At 41.6% G+C, this 12204-nt stretch overlaps 1 protein-coding gene across 4 annotated transcripts in view; it reads left to right on the forward strand.

Annotated features, from left to right (window-relative positions):
• Nucleotides 1-5627: 5627 nt before the first annotated feature.
• Nucleotides 5628-12204, forward strand: part of PAN3 (poly(A) specific ribonuclease subunit PAN3) — a 71098-nt gene continuing 64521 nt past the window's right edge. For 2 of the 4 annotated variants that reach the window (XR_015697461.1, XM_087721248.1), the window contains exon 1: nucleotides 5628-6421. Coding sequence is in view for 3 of the 4 variants with exons in the window: in XM_087721248.1 (XP_087577374.1) it covers nucleotides 5986-6421 (436 nt within the window). In the remaining variant the exon portion in view is untranslated. The remainder of the gene's footprint in view (nucleotides 6422-12204) is intronic. The other 2 variants (XM_087721246.1, XM_087721247.1) reach the window with 1 other exon arrangement.

Consider the following 12204-nt stretch of genomic DNA (forward strand, 5'->3'; position numbering starts at 1 on the left):
CTCTAATGATAAGTATAAGTATAATCTTTATTGTCATTGTACTTAAATACAACGAAATTGGCTTTAACCTCACTGGTGCAAAATTATAACAGAAATGAAAAAAGAAAGAAAAAGAAAAAAAACAGTGTGTGCATGGAGTGATTGCGGTTGTATTTAAAAGTCTCACAGCCCAAGGATAGAAACTATCTTTAAATCTGTTTGTTCAGCGGAAGTAGGAAAATTGTTGCCTGGGATATATATATATATATTGTAGGAAGTTATCACCGAGCCCTCTCCCAGAAAAATGAAATATCCTAGGAAATACTGAAAAGGCAGAATATTTCTCTAGATGCGAAAAGGAAGAAAAATGTTTTATAAAGAGAGAATAGCTCCCTGTAGCTCCCTGTCTCCACTCATTTTGCCAATGGGCCATTAAGAAGGGCAAGCCAGTCCCTTTACATAATAAAGAGTTCTCCCCCTCAGCTCCAGGGGATGGGATTAAGGCATGATAATATTGGCCCTTTACCCAACTTGCCACATGGCATCTGAGAACTCAACCAAACCTGGATTCAAAACACAGCCTAGAGAGTTACCCCTGCATGGCCCCATGGAAGTCTGACAACCAATCAGAATACAAGATAGCAATAGCAATAGCAGTTAGACTTATATACCACTTCATAGGGCTTTCAGCCCTCCCTAAGCGGTTTACAGAGTCAGCATATTGCCCCCACAGTCTGGGTCCTCATTTCACCCACCTCGGAAGGATGGAAGGCTGAGTCAACCTTGAGCCGGTGAGATTTGAACCGCTGAACTGCAGATAGCAGTCAGCTGAAGTGGCCTGCAGTACTTACTGCACTCTAACCACTGCGCCACCTCGGCTCTTAAGATCAAGGTCAAAGGCCAGAGGGGGATATAACCAGGGACTCAGCATCTCAGTCCTCCCTTCTCTTTTCTCCACCAACATTGAAGCATGTGATCACCTTTTCTGTTCAAGCCATGTGGTCCTGTCCACCAATAAACTATCTTTCCAAGCAGCCTCCATGTCTCCAGTGTCTTTTTCCTCACTTGGAGCCGAACCCAGAAGGACATTTCTTTCAACAATGTATAAGATTAGTGGAGAAGGACCCTCTGAATCAGGGAGTTTATCATTTTGGTCTTGGACTGTAGATGTCCTATCCCAGCAGATGTGGTATGCAATTTTCCGCCTGACTCATGACACCTACTCAAGGAGAAAGTGACAGTTGTGGTTAGAAGGGCCTTTGCTGTTGTGATATACCAGTTATTCCCCTTCCTGGATAGGGAAGCCCTTGGTTCAGTTACTCACACCCTGGTCATCTTCTGTTTGGAATATTCCTTCTACATGGGGCTACCTTTGAAAAGTATCTGGAAACTTCAGCTGATACAGAATGCAAATGCACAAAGAATTTTGCACATCCCAAGGATGATGTAAACTTCCTGGCTCACTTCACCTTATTAGTTATTACCTTTAAAAGCTCTATGTGGCATGAGGCCTGATTACACGTAGATTTATCTTTGCCTCATTACACCAACCTATCCCACGCAGGCAGGCAGGGAAGATATGCCTGCGGATGATGCCATCAGTCAGAGAATTGTGGCTGGTGGGACCCAGTAAAAGAACCTTTTTTTAAACCATTTGGAACTTTCCTCCCTCAGAGTTGAAGCAGGTCCCCACTGTCCTGGCCTTTCAGGAATGCTTGACGATCTGGTTTGCTTGGGATCCATAGAGAAACACATGATATGGGGCTGATTAATGCTCTAAAGGCCCTCCCTTTCCTTTCTTAATTCTGAATTATTTTATTCTTGTTTTATCTGTTGTTACTACTACTACTACTACTACTACTACTACTACTACTACTACTACTACTATTTAGTGTGTACTTGCCACTCTATGAAGGAGATGGGCAGTCTCTCAATGTGATATATAAATAAATAAATAACCTTTATTAACCTCAAAATCTACAGAAGCTTTGAGTGTCCCTTCAAATAAAACCAGTTGTCATTCTTAAACGTGGAATAGCTTTGTCAAGGAATCTCACCTGACATCTATTTTATAAACATTTCAACTTCAAGATCTTTTTCAGTCAGCAGCCTTTGATTGATTGAAATATGGGAAATAATCACAGTATTTTAAAACGTGTACTCATCTAATCTTGGTTTATGGTACTCTTGTGCCAATTTGGAGATATAACATGATGCATTTTAGTATCTTATTATATATGGCTTGGGACCAGGTTCTCTGAAGAGCTGTCTTCTCTCAGTTACATCCACCTGTCTCACCAGAGTGGAAGGCAGGGAATGCTGTGGGTCCCCTCTTCCAAGGAGATATATCTGGTAGGACCCAGAAGACAGGCCTTCTCCGAGGTGGCTCTCTCCCTTTGGAACATCGTCCTGTTGGAAGAAATGTCCTTCTGGGTTAAGTTCCAAATGGGGAGAAAGACACTGGAAACATGGACGCTGCTTGGAAAGATGGTTTAATGGTGGACAGGATCACATGGCTTGAGTTCCTGAGCAGAAAAGGGTGAATCACATGCTTTCAGATGTTGGGTGAAGAAGAAGAGAGAGCGAGATGCTGAAATTCCTAGCTTTATGCCCTCTCTGGCCTTTGATCTTGATCTTGTATTCTGATTGGCTGTCAGACTCCCATGGGGCCACGTGGGAACAACTCTCTAAGTTGTGCTTTGAGTCCAAGTTTGGTTGAGCATTGCTTCTTCCCAAGTGCCCTGTGGTGAGATGGGTAAAGAGCTAATACTATCATGCCTTAATCCCATCACCCTGGAGCTGAAGGGGGGGTCTTTGTTATGTAGAGTAGACTAGCCCAGGCTTTAATGGTTCATTGACAAAGCAGGTGGGGGAGGGTGAAGGAAGCTGCAGGGAGCTACTTTGCCTTTAAAAAACATGTTTCTCCCTTTTCACACCCAGGGAAATATAATATTCTGCCTTTTCAATATTTCCCAGGACATTTCATTTTTCTAGGAGAGGGGTGGGTACTAACGTCTTATGATCCTTGTGGAGATTAGATTGGCCCTTACTTGACACTTTTTCATGATGCCCTAAAGACCTGGCTTTGCCAAAGGCCCGGTGAACCAAGTTGGATCGAGTCCATCAAGTGATTTATCTGATTGTTGTTGTCAGAGGGTAGGTGGGGTGATTATTTTACTGGTTGTATATTGTATTTTATTTATGTAAGCTGCCCAAGGTCACTGAGAATGAGCGGGCAGCCACAAAAATTCTCATAAACAAATTAACAAATAAATAATTTTATTGTTTTGCTTAAACTTAAATTGATTTTCTAAGCCTACCCAACCTGGACATCTGATGTATTCATTTAGGGTTCAATCAGGTTGCAAACAATAAATAGAAAAAAATGCTTCTTCCTGGGACAATATTACTTTTCTGTAGCTATTTCATAGCTATAACCTTTATAACAGCAACAGATCAATGAAAATTGAAAGTTGAAACATTAAGAATTGTATTTCAGTCACTTTCCTTTTTTTATTCACTACTTTGGAATATCCAAGAACTTGAGGATGACAATTAAAGAACTTTCCTGCATATTTGGTTACTTTGTGATTTATTGGGAGATACTTTATTTTTAAATTGGTTTTTATCATTATTGATTTTATATTCTCCTTTCCAAAGGCTTTATTTCATGTTTCTGAAGTGTCACATAATAATGGTAATTATTAATTATGTGTACAATTGATTTGTTGGTTCTCCTTAATTATATTTAAATTGATCTATTTGATGTACTATTAATATATTACCTCATGAATATATTTATTGTATTGAGATGTAACATTTAGAAAGACAGTACTGTATACACGTGCTAACTTTATTCCTTTCATCCATTACACAAAAATATTTGAGTATTTGAAATTTGAGTATTTGAAAATTTATTTATAGGCCATCCTTTTCCCTGGGGGGACTCAGGGCGGCTTACAACTCATGGGGAGGGGGATACAAACAATAACACATAAGAGCAATACATAATTAAAAATAGAACAAAACATTCATACCATTCGGGTGGGGGTGAGTTACATTCTTTAACCCCAGGCCTGACGGGATAGCCAGATTTTAAGGGCTGTGCGGAAGGTCTGGAGGGTGGTGAGGGTACGAATCTCCACGGGGAGATCGTTCCAAAGGGTCGGAGCTACTACCGAGAAGGCTCTCCTCCGCGTAGTTGCCAGTAGACACTGACTGGCAGATGGAACTCGGAGGAGGCCTAATCTATGTGATCTAATGGGTCGCGAGGAGGTAATTGGCAGGAGGTACATGTACCCAGTATGTTTTACAACAAGAGGACCAGATGTATTATCTTTTTGAGAATCCACTCAGGAGCTTATCTACCTACCTTGGGCAAGTATTTATAATTAAAACCACATGCACCACCCTGAAAAAAGGTATCCCAAGAAAGAATGATGGAGAGTGGGGGGAGGATACTCAACTTTTTCTTGTTATTTCTTTATTTCAAAGGAGCATTTTCCCATTAATTTTTTTTTACCCAGGTTTTTGAGATTATCTTTATGCCTTCCATATTTTTTAAAATATACACTCCAACTTTTTTATAATTAACTGATTCCTGCTGTAAGAACTGTGGCTTGAAAATCCATATTTGTATATGTTCAGAATAACTATAAAAGGGAAGGTTTTTTTTTAGTACTGTTGAAAGAAATGTCCTTCTAGGTTCGGCTCCAAGTGGGGAGAAAGACACTGGAAACATGGAGGCTGCTTGGAAAGATGGTTTATTGGTGGACAGGACCACATGGCTTGAGTCCTGAACAGAAAAGGTGATCACATGCTTCAATGTTGGTGGAGAAAAAGAGAAGGGAGGACTGAGATGCTGAGACCCTGGTTTTATCCCCCTCTGGCCTTTGATCTTGAGCTTGTGTTCTGATTGGTTGTCAGACTCCCATGGGGCCATGCAGGGGCAACTCTCTAGGCTGCGTTTTAAATCCAGGTTTGGTTGAATTATCAGATGCCATGTGGTGAGTTGGGTAAAGGGCCAATATTATCATGCCTTAATCCCATCTCCCTAGAGCTGAAGGGGAGAACTCTTTATTATGTAAAGGGACTAGCTTGGGTTTCTTAATAGCCCATTGACAAAGTGGGTGGGGGCAGGAAGCTATTCTGTCTTTAAAATATGTTTCTCCCTTTTCACATCCAGAGAAATATTCTGCCTTTTCAATATTTCCTAGGATTTTTCATTTTTCTGCGAGGGGGCTGGGTGATAACTTCCTACAGTACATTAAAAAAAACAAGATACATTCATCAAGAATCATAAGGTACAACAGTTAAAGAATTTTACTCTGTTCTCCTCTATTTCTATTATTTGTAATTCTACTCTATATATGTCCACGATCAAGTATTCCAGGCATATTCATGTATACACTACGGTGCGGGGTGTGGTGGAGGGTTTATATCCACAGGAAAGGGTTTAGGAAAGCCGCTGCGCTTCTTTCCCGCCCGCGAAAGGCCAAAAGTAGACGGAGTTTGCTTGCCGCAACCAAACGCCCTCTCCCTGCCTGCCAGCCGCCCCACCCGCCAGGAGCTGAGCCAGGCCTCCATCAGCCCCTTCGCTTCCTCCGGGCCTGGATTACCCAGAGGGCCTCGCTGTGGCGCAGGCGCATTGAGGAGACAGCTCAGGAAGAGGAAAATGGAATAAACAATCCCGCCGTTGCCGCTGCCTCCGGGACCCTTCAGCGCCTGACGGAAGGCCCCGATCCCCTCCCCTTTCCCCGGCTTTCGTTTAGCCTCTTCTTTCCCCGCCGGGCTCGCTTGACCCCTTTAAGAGAAGCCCCAGCGCCCTCCCCCTCCCTCCCTTGTCCTCCCTCGTTCCCGGAACTCCGGCAGTGACAGCGGCGGCCGTGGGACGGCTGCTGCGCCCGCTCCCCGCCTGCCTCCCATGGTGCGGCGGTGGCCGGCAGCGGCCGTGGTGCCTTCTGAGGCGGCCTCGCTGCTGCTGCTGCTGTAGCAGCCGTCGCCGCCATGAACAGTGGCGGCCTCCCCTGCTCCTCTCCGGTGGCTCCCGCCGCGGCGGTAGTAGGGCCGCCCCCCGGGCCGGGAGTTCCGGCGGCGGTGGCGGCCCCCGGCGGGCTGAAGCTCAAGTTCTGCCGCTACTACGCCAAGGACAAGACGTGCTTTTACGGCGAGGAATGCCAGTTCCTGCACGAGGAGCCCGGCGGAGCTTCCGCCGCCTGTCCCGGCCCTCCGCCGCCGGTCGCCCTCGGTGGGCTTCCGCTCGGGCTCCCGCCGGGCCCCGCCGCTCCTTCCGTCGCCGCCTCGCCGGGGCACGGCGGTAGCGGCGGCTATCCGGGACACGGGGTCGCGGCGCCTGGAGCGGGGCCTAAGAAATCCCCCGAGCTGCTGGGAGGAGGCGGCGGAGCAGCAGGCGGCGGGGGGCTCGACGGACCCCGGCTGGCCAGTGAGTGTGGGTCTAGGGAAAGCCGCCCGTAGGCGACTGGGGTGGTGGGGGGGGGGCGGGAAGAGAGACGGGCTTGGGTTCTGGGCCTCCGCCAGTCTCGGGCCTGGGCTGCGCGGTTTCCTTCCAGAGGAAGCTCAAGAGATGTTAGAAGCGTCTCGGAGATGAGGAGGGCTCCGGAAGAGGGTGGGCGGCGGTGGTTTAACAGGGCTGTTTCCTTTGGGTTTTGAACCCTGCGGAGCTTGAAAGTAAAACGTTTGAAGGGTGAAAGGGGAAAGCAGCTGCTAGTATTGGCCCCTACTCCGCCTTCCCTGTGGGAAATTGTGATTGGGAGATGAACGTGCGGCAGCCTGTCAGGGAATAGTAAAAAGGGGTGTGGTGGAGGTTGTGTGCATGTAGGTGTATACACTGGGTAATTGCTCTGTCTGTCTGTCTGTCTGTCTGTCTGCCTCTCTACCTACCCACCCACCCACCCACCTACCTACCGTGTTTCCCCGAAAATAAGGCAGGATCTTCTTTTCTTTTGACTCCCGAAATAAACACTTGGCCTTATTTTTGGGGAGGTCTTATTATTTTTGAGGTGCAGGAGGCGGTGAGTGTGGTCATCTCATGGCTGCTACTGTGTTGCAATATTTTGGGGGAGGGCTTATTTTAGCGCATGCGCTCAAAAGCCCAATTGGGCTTATTATCTGGGGGAGGTCTTATTTTCATGGAAACAGGGTATCTTATCTATCCATCAATCCATCCACGCACTCACGCACCCAATATAGGGGCTAAGGATGCTCATGTTGTGTGGCATGAAGGGAGATTTAAAAGTACAGCCCAAAGCCATATCTAATCTGTACACCCTTATCTTTTTACTAACTCCATCTGTTACATTTTGTCATTTGTTTTCCCCTTTCAAAGGTCTATGTCTAGTATATTAACAGTGGTAAAACATTGCTTGTGGGAAGCCTAAATTGATTTGGCCCCTCCTTCCCTCTCTCTCTCTTCCCCTCCCCTCCCCTCAGAAAATTGTAGAAACTTCTGATTATTTCAGATGAAAAATATTTTAGAGCTAAATTGTCAGCAGTGTGTGGGGGGAAATCAACAACATTTGTTGGATATCTTTTGAAGTGTAGCTTTTGACAACTTGTTGGGACTTTCCTGTAGATTATTTTTCTTTACTCCTTACAGCTTCTAATCAAGTTCTAATTTTTATTTGTTAAATGCTTTGATCTAGAGCAGCTTCCCACCGTAAAAGGAAGAAAGGGGTTTATTATCAGTATACTACAAAACTGCTTTTTTGAACTTCCAGATTGATAGGTTGCTTGTAAAAACAAGAGATTTTTAATATACATTTCCCTATGTTTATTGTGCACAGAAGAAAATACTGGTATAAATCCTTTATTTTTTTGGTCAATTTTTTCTTAAAATAATCTTAAAGAGACAATATGTGAAAATAATTGTAGCTGTCAAATAATCAGAAAAGAGTAGATTTGTTAATCTAATAAAATTACAATTTCCAGAATATCTCAATTTGTGGAGTCCTTGGTGTTCTCTGAGCTTGGTTTCTTGCAGACATTTCATTACTTGACTAGTAACATCAACAGGCCTAGTAAGTGCGGTTTCCTCCCTGCTTATGCTTAGTAGCTTGTTCTCCCAGTATTGGTTGGAGTGGTTTTCCCTTTGGTAGTTCCTTGATTAGGGTATTGTTTATCTGTTTAATTGTTTGTTTGATTGTTCACTTGTTAGCAAAAAACTATTCTAATAAAAGAATGGGGCATGATGGCTCAGCAATTGCTGAGTTTGTCAGTTGGAAACCTGACAGCCGGGGTTCGAGACCTGAGCACCACGCAATGGGATGAACTCCCATTCTTGCCTCAGCTCCTGCCCACTTAGCAGTTTGAAAACATGAAAATGTGACTAGAAAAATAGGTACCATTTCAGTGGGAAGCATTGCCCTGGCATATAGGTCATATTGACCACATGACCATAGAAATGTTTTGGAAAGCGCTAGCTCCCTTAGCTAAGAACTACCAAGGAGAAAACCCAGACTAACACTATTGATATTACTTAGTTGGGTAATGAAATGACTGCAAGCAGGCAACCAAGCAACCAAGAGAGCATCAAGGATGCTATAGTTCAACCCAAGCCTACATGTATTCTAGTCTATTGATTCTTCAGTTTAAAAGACCTGTTAAAATAATAGAATTATTGTAATAAATAGTTAATAGAATGAACTTTAGACTAGAACATCTTTAAATCAGGGGGAGCAAACTGGTGGCCTGTGGGTCAGATGCATTGAGCACAGGCCATGCCCACCCCAGCTCCATGAAGGGGAAAAGTCATGAAACGTCACGTGACGGCAGCCTGGAGTTTGACACCCGTGCTTTAAATGTTGCTCCTCCTATGAAGTCATTAGATGATCTTAAGTGAATCATTGTGTCTTAACCACATCTGTAATACGGTGATTATGATTGCCTTATAGCTGGATAAATTTGGACTTGAAAGGATTGCAAAACTGGTTTGAGTTTGCTGGATATGAAATTGGGGCATTTAATTGTATGCTTTTAACATGTACAATTAATTGCTGCTTAGATATCTACAAAAATTACATTATGAAAAAATGGTATTGCTGCTTAGATATCTACAAAAATTACATTATGAAAAAATGGTATGAATCACAAAATTCTTTATTCTGTTGTTCTTTTTCCTGCTGGCATCACATATTGGATTCAGCTGTGTATTTGCTAGGAGAAATTTGGTATAAATAATCATTCAATATTTTGATGACAATACACTTGCAGATTCAAAAGGAATGTTAATCTTAAATAACACATGGTTTGTAAATAAATTTTCAAGAAATTTATAAAAGTTTTTATCAGAAAAAAGATATCACATTAGGCTATACCTTTTTAGTCACGTTTCTGAGACAAAATTGAAAGCTCTCAAGATATCAAAATGTCTCGGTGTGTATGAGTCTAAAAACATGGATGCTTGCAGTCGGTCAGGTGGATTTTTTCAACATTCAAGTATGCAACAGGCTGGCTAAAGAATTAATTAGCAATGAGACAAATCCCTTAGCCTATTGCTTTTTGTAGAGAAATGTTTCTGACTTGGTGGCTTCTAGGCATGTTAGTGTAAAAGTCCCAATTTATTCCATCTGGCAACAGGTTGAAAAGGTGCTGTAGATAAAGTTTTCTCCATGATGATTTCTGTTTCAGATAACAGTGCAGCTTTTCATTTTTGGGTTGACTAGCTAGTCTTATATGCAGTATTTTGTAGCACAATATTGCTATACTCAGTTTTTTCAAATCTAGCACTGGATTGTCTTGTTCTTCAGAAAAGATGTCTAGTCATGATAGTCATACTCCGCCAGTCGCATTTTGTAGACTTATTGCCAAGGCATGTGGGACCTTTCTATAATTATATTCAGCAAACTAGAAGCAAGCTAGTTTTTTTTAGGTGCATCTATCCTATCTCAATTGTATGTGTATTTTACAAAAGTAGGTAGAAGGAGGGGGAAATAAGATTTATTTGTGACCATAATTACAATTAATTCAATGAAATAATAGGAAGGAATGATTGAAAAAACCTGATCTTTGGAAGAATTAATCATTAACTGCTCCTCTGATTAATGTAAGTAAAAAAAAAGACTGGAATAAAATTATTACATTTAATCCTACATTTTAGCTTTGCTCAAATACTTATTGAAGCAGATTTAAGAGAAATTGGTGTGTGTGTGTGTCTGTGTGTGTGTAGGGGGCAAAACCATGAATGCCATTATTTTTCTCTATTAGCTCCTTTCACTTTGGCCTGCCTACCTATTGCTTCTTTTGCTAAGGAACAGAGAATACTTAAGCTATAGTGTTGACAGAATCAAGTCCTTTGTAGAAAGAGCCACTTTACAACAAGCCATGGCAACTTTTTTGATTCCTGGTAAAAGGAGTAGTCAGAAGCAGCGAAGTACACCTTTCAGCAGACTATATTCCAAGCTCAGAAGGAGTTTTGTTTCATGGTCAGAACAAATCATACGGTTTGTTCCAAGTGGTATTGTTTTGAATGTTTTGTCTAAGTGTGACAGTTGATCAGCTGGACTGCTTTTGTGTAACTTAGCTAACCTATAGCAGCAGGGAATAGTCATATTCCTGATGCTGTTGGCTTAGATTAAATGGGATGATGTGGCAGTCGAGTGTTGAGAAGAAAGCAGTTAAGTACTTGGGTAGATGGAATATAAAGGTGGTTGCAGATTCATGCCAGCCAGTTTGCCTGCTAAATTATCACTATTTTTTATTTTTCTTTGTTATGGGGAAGTTAGAATTCATGTGGTGGTTAACTTTATGGCTAACGTTTATGTAGGAAGGCATGAGTGTTGCATGTGTATTGTGCGGTATTTTGCTAGCAGAATACAGATGTGTGTGTGTATGTATTACGTTTCACAAAAGCGTTGCTAAAGCTTTTGAGGTTGCATAAATGTGCAGTGGATATTTTGTTCTCTTTAACCTTTGATGTATACCTAAAATACATTTTAAATTTTGGGAGGAAGTTTGTTCTTGTCTTCTGGGACCATGATCTTTTGTTTAATTTTTTATGACTTGAGATCACTTTGTTGTTATGACTACATGATTATTCCTGTTTTGGATTTTTTCGGAATGTAGTTTTCTTTCAGGGTATAGAACAACGTAATATTTATCATTGAGCTGTGTATATTGTATGCTTTGATGCAAGCATTATAAGTTTCACATTTGGTTGTGTTGCAGAAAGATTTAAAATTAAAAAAAACAAAAAAATTTCTTAGTGAAGAGTGTAATACATACTACAGTAGGTAGCTGGACTTCTCTTCTCAACCTGCTGTGTTAAAGTGTTAAGTGCTTTTAATTTGTTAAAGTAAGTGCTAATGAAAGAAATGCAGATAATTTCCTTTATTTGTTCCTGAGTTTAACAAAAGATTTATTTAACTACCTAAAGATGTAATTTTTTCCTATTGAAATCTCTGGAGTGCTGAGATTTGATTCAGTCTACTAAATATAATCTATTGGAAAACTTTCAAATATGTCTTTAAAATCCCTTTAGTCAGTTCTTCTGCAAATTGACTGGCTGGTAGTGGTCATTGTGGATTGCCATCCTACCTAATCTTGGCACCCTTTGGTAAAAACAAGGAACAGGGTCTGATAACAAGTTTCTTGTAGCCAAGGTACTCAAAGCATTTTATTTTGTTTTCTCACAGAAGTATTCAAACTATTTGACCTGTCTGAATATTGTCAACTTAGACCATTCCAATGGACCATATTTACAGCATCTATCTTATTTGTACAAAAACTAATTTTCTGATTTATGCAGAAAATTCAGATGATTCAGATATCTAGTTGAAGATGATAATAGAACAGTCTTGCTAACACTTAAATGGGGTTATGACAACCTTAAGCATGTATTTTAGGCCAGATTGCAGGGAAACCTGAATCCCAGTAGAAAAGATAGTAGGACATCTGCTAAACTAATATGTCACTGACTGGAAAAAAGCAGTGAAGGAAGTAAAGTAATACATCATTCTGCATGGACAAGCATTTGGGTCACTGTAGCTTATGTTTCTCCTATCATTGGTAAGGAGGTAGCAGGCACATCGTTTGCAGGTTTGTTTATACGTAAATGTCTTCAAACATCTTATGGATTTGTACATTTTGGGGAAGAGTATTTCATTTATTTATTTCACCTGTAATTCCTAACTTTAAAAATGACTGGAATAAGCTATAGAAAAGACAATTACTTGAATGGAAGAATAAATAGGAAAATATGTATCATATGCT

This window comes from Thamnophis sirtalis, unplaced genomic scaffold (genome assembly GCF_051295495.1).
Source record: "Thamnophis sirtalis isolate CommonGarterSnake01/CBP01778 unplaced genomic scaffold, rThaSir2_p1.2 scaffold_8, whole genome shotgun sequence".
NCBI lineage: Eukaryota > Metazoa > Chordata > Lepidosauria > Squamata > Natricidae > Thamnophis > Thamnophis sirtalis.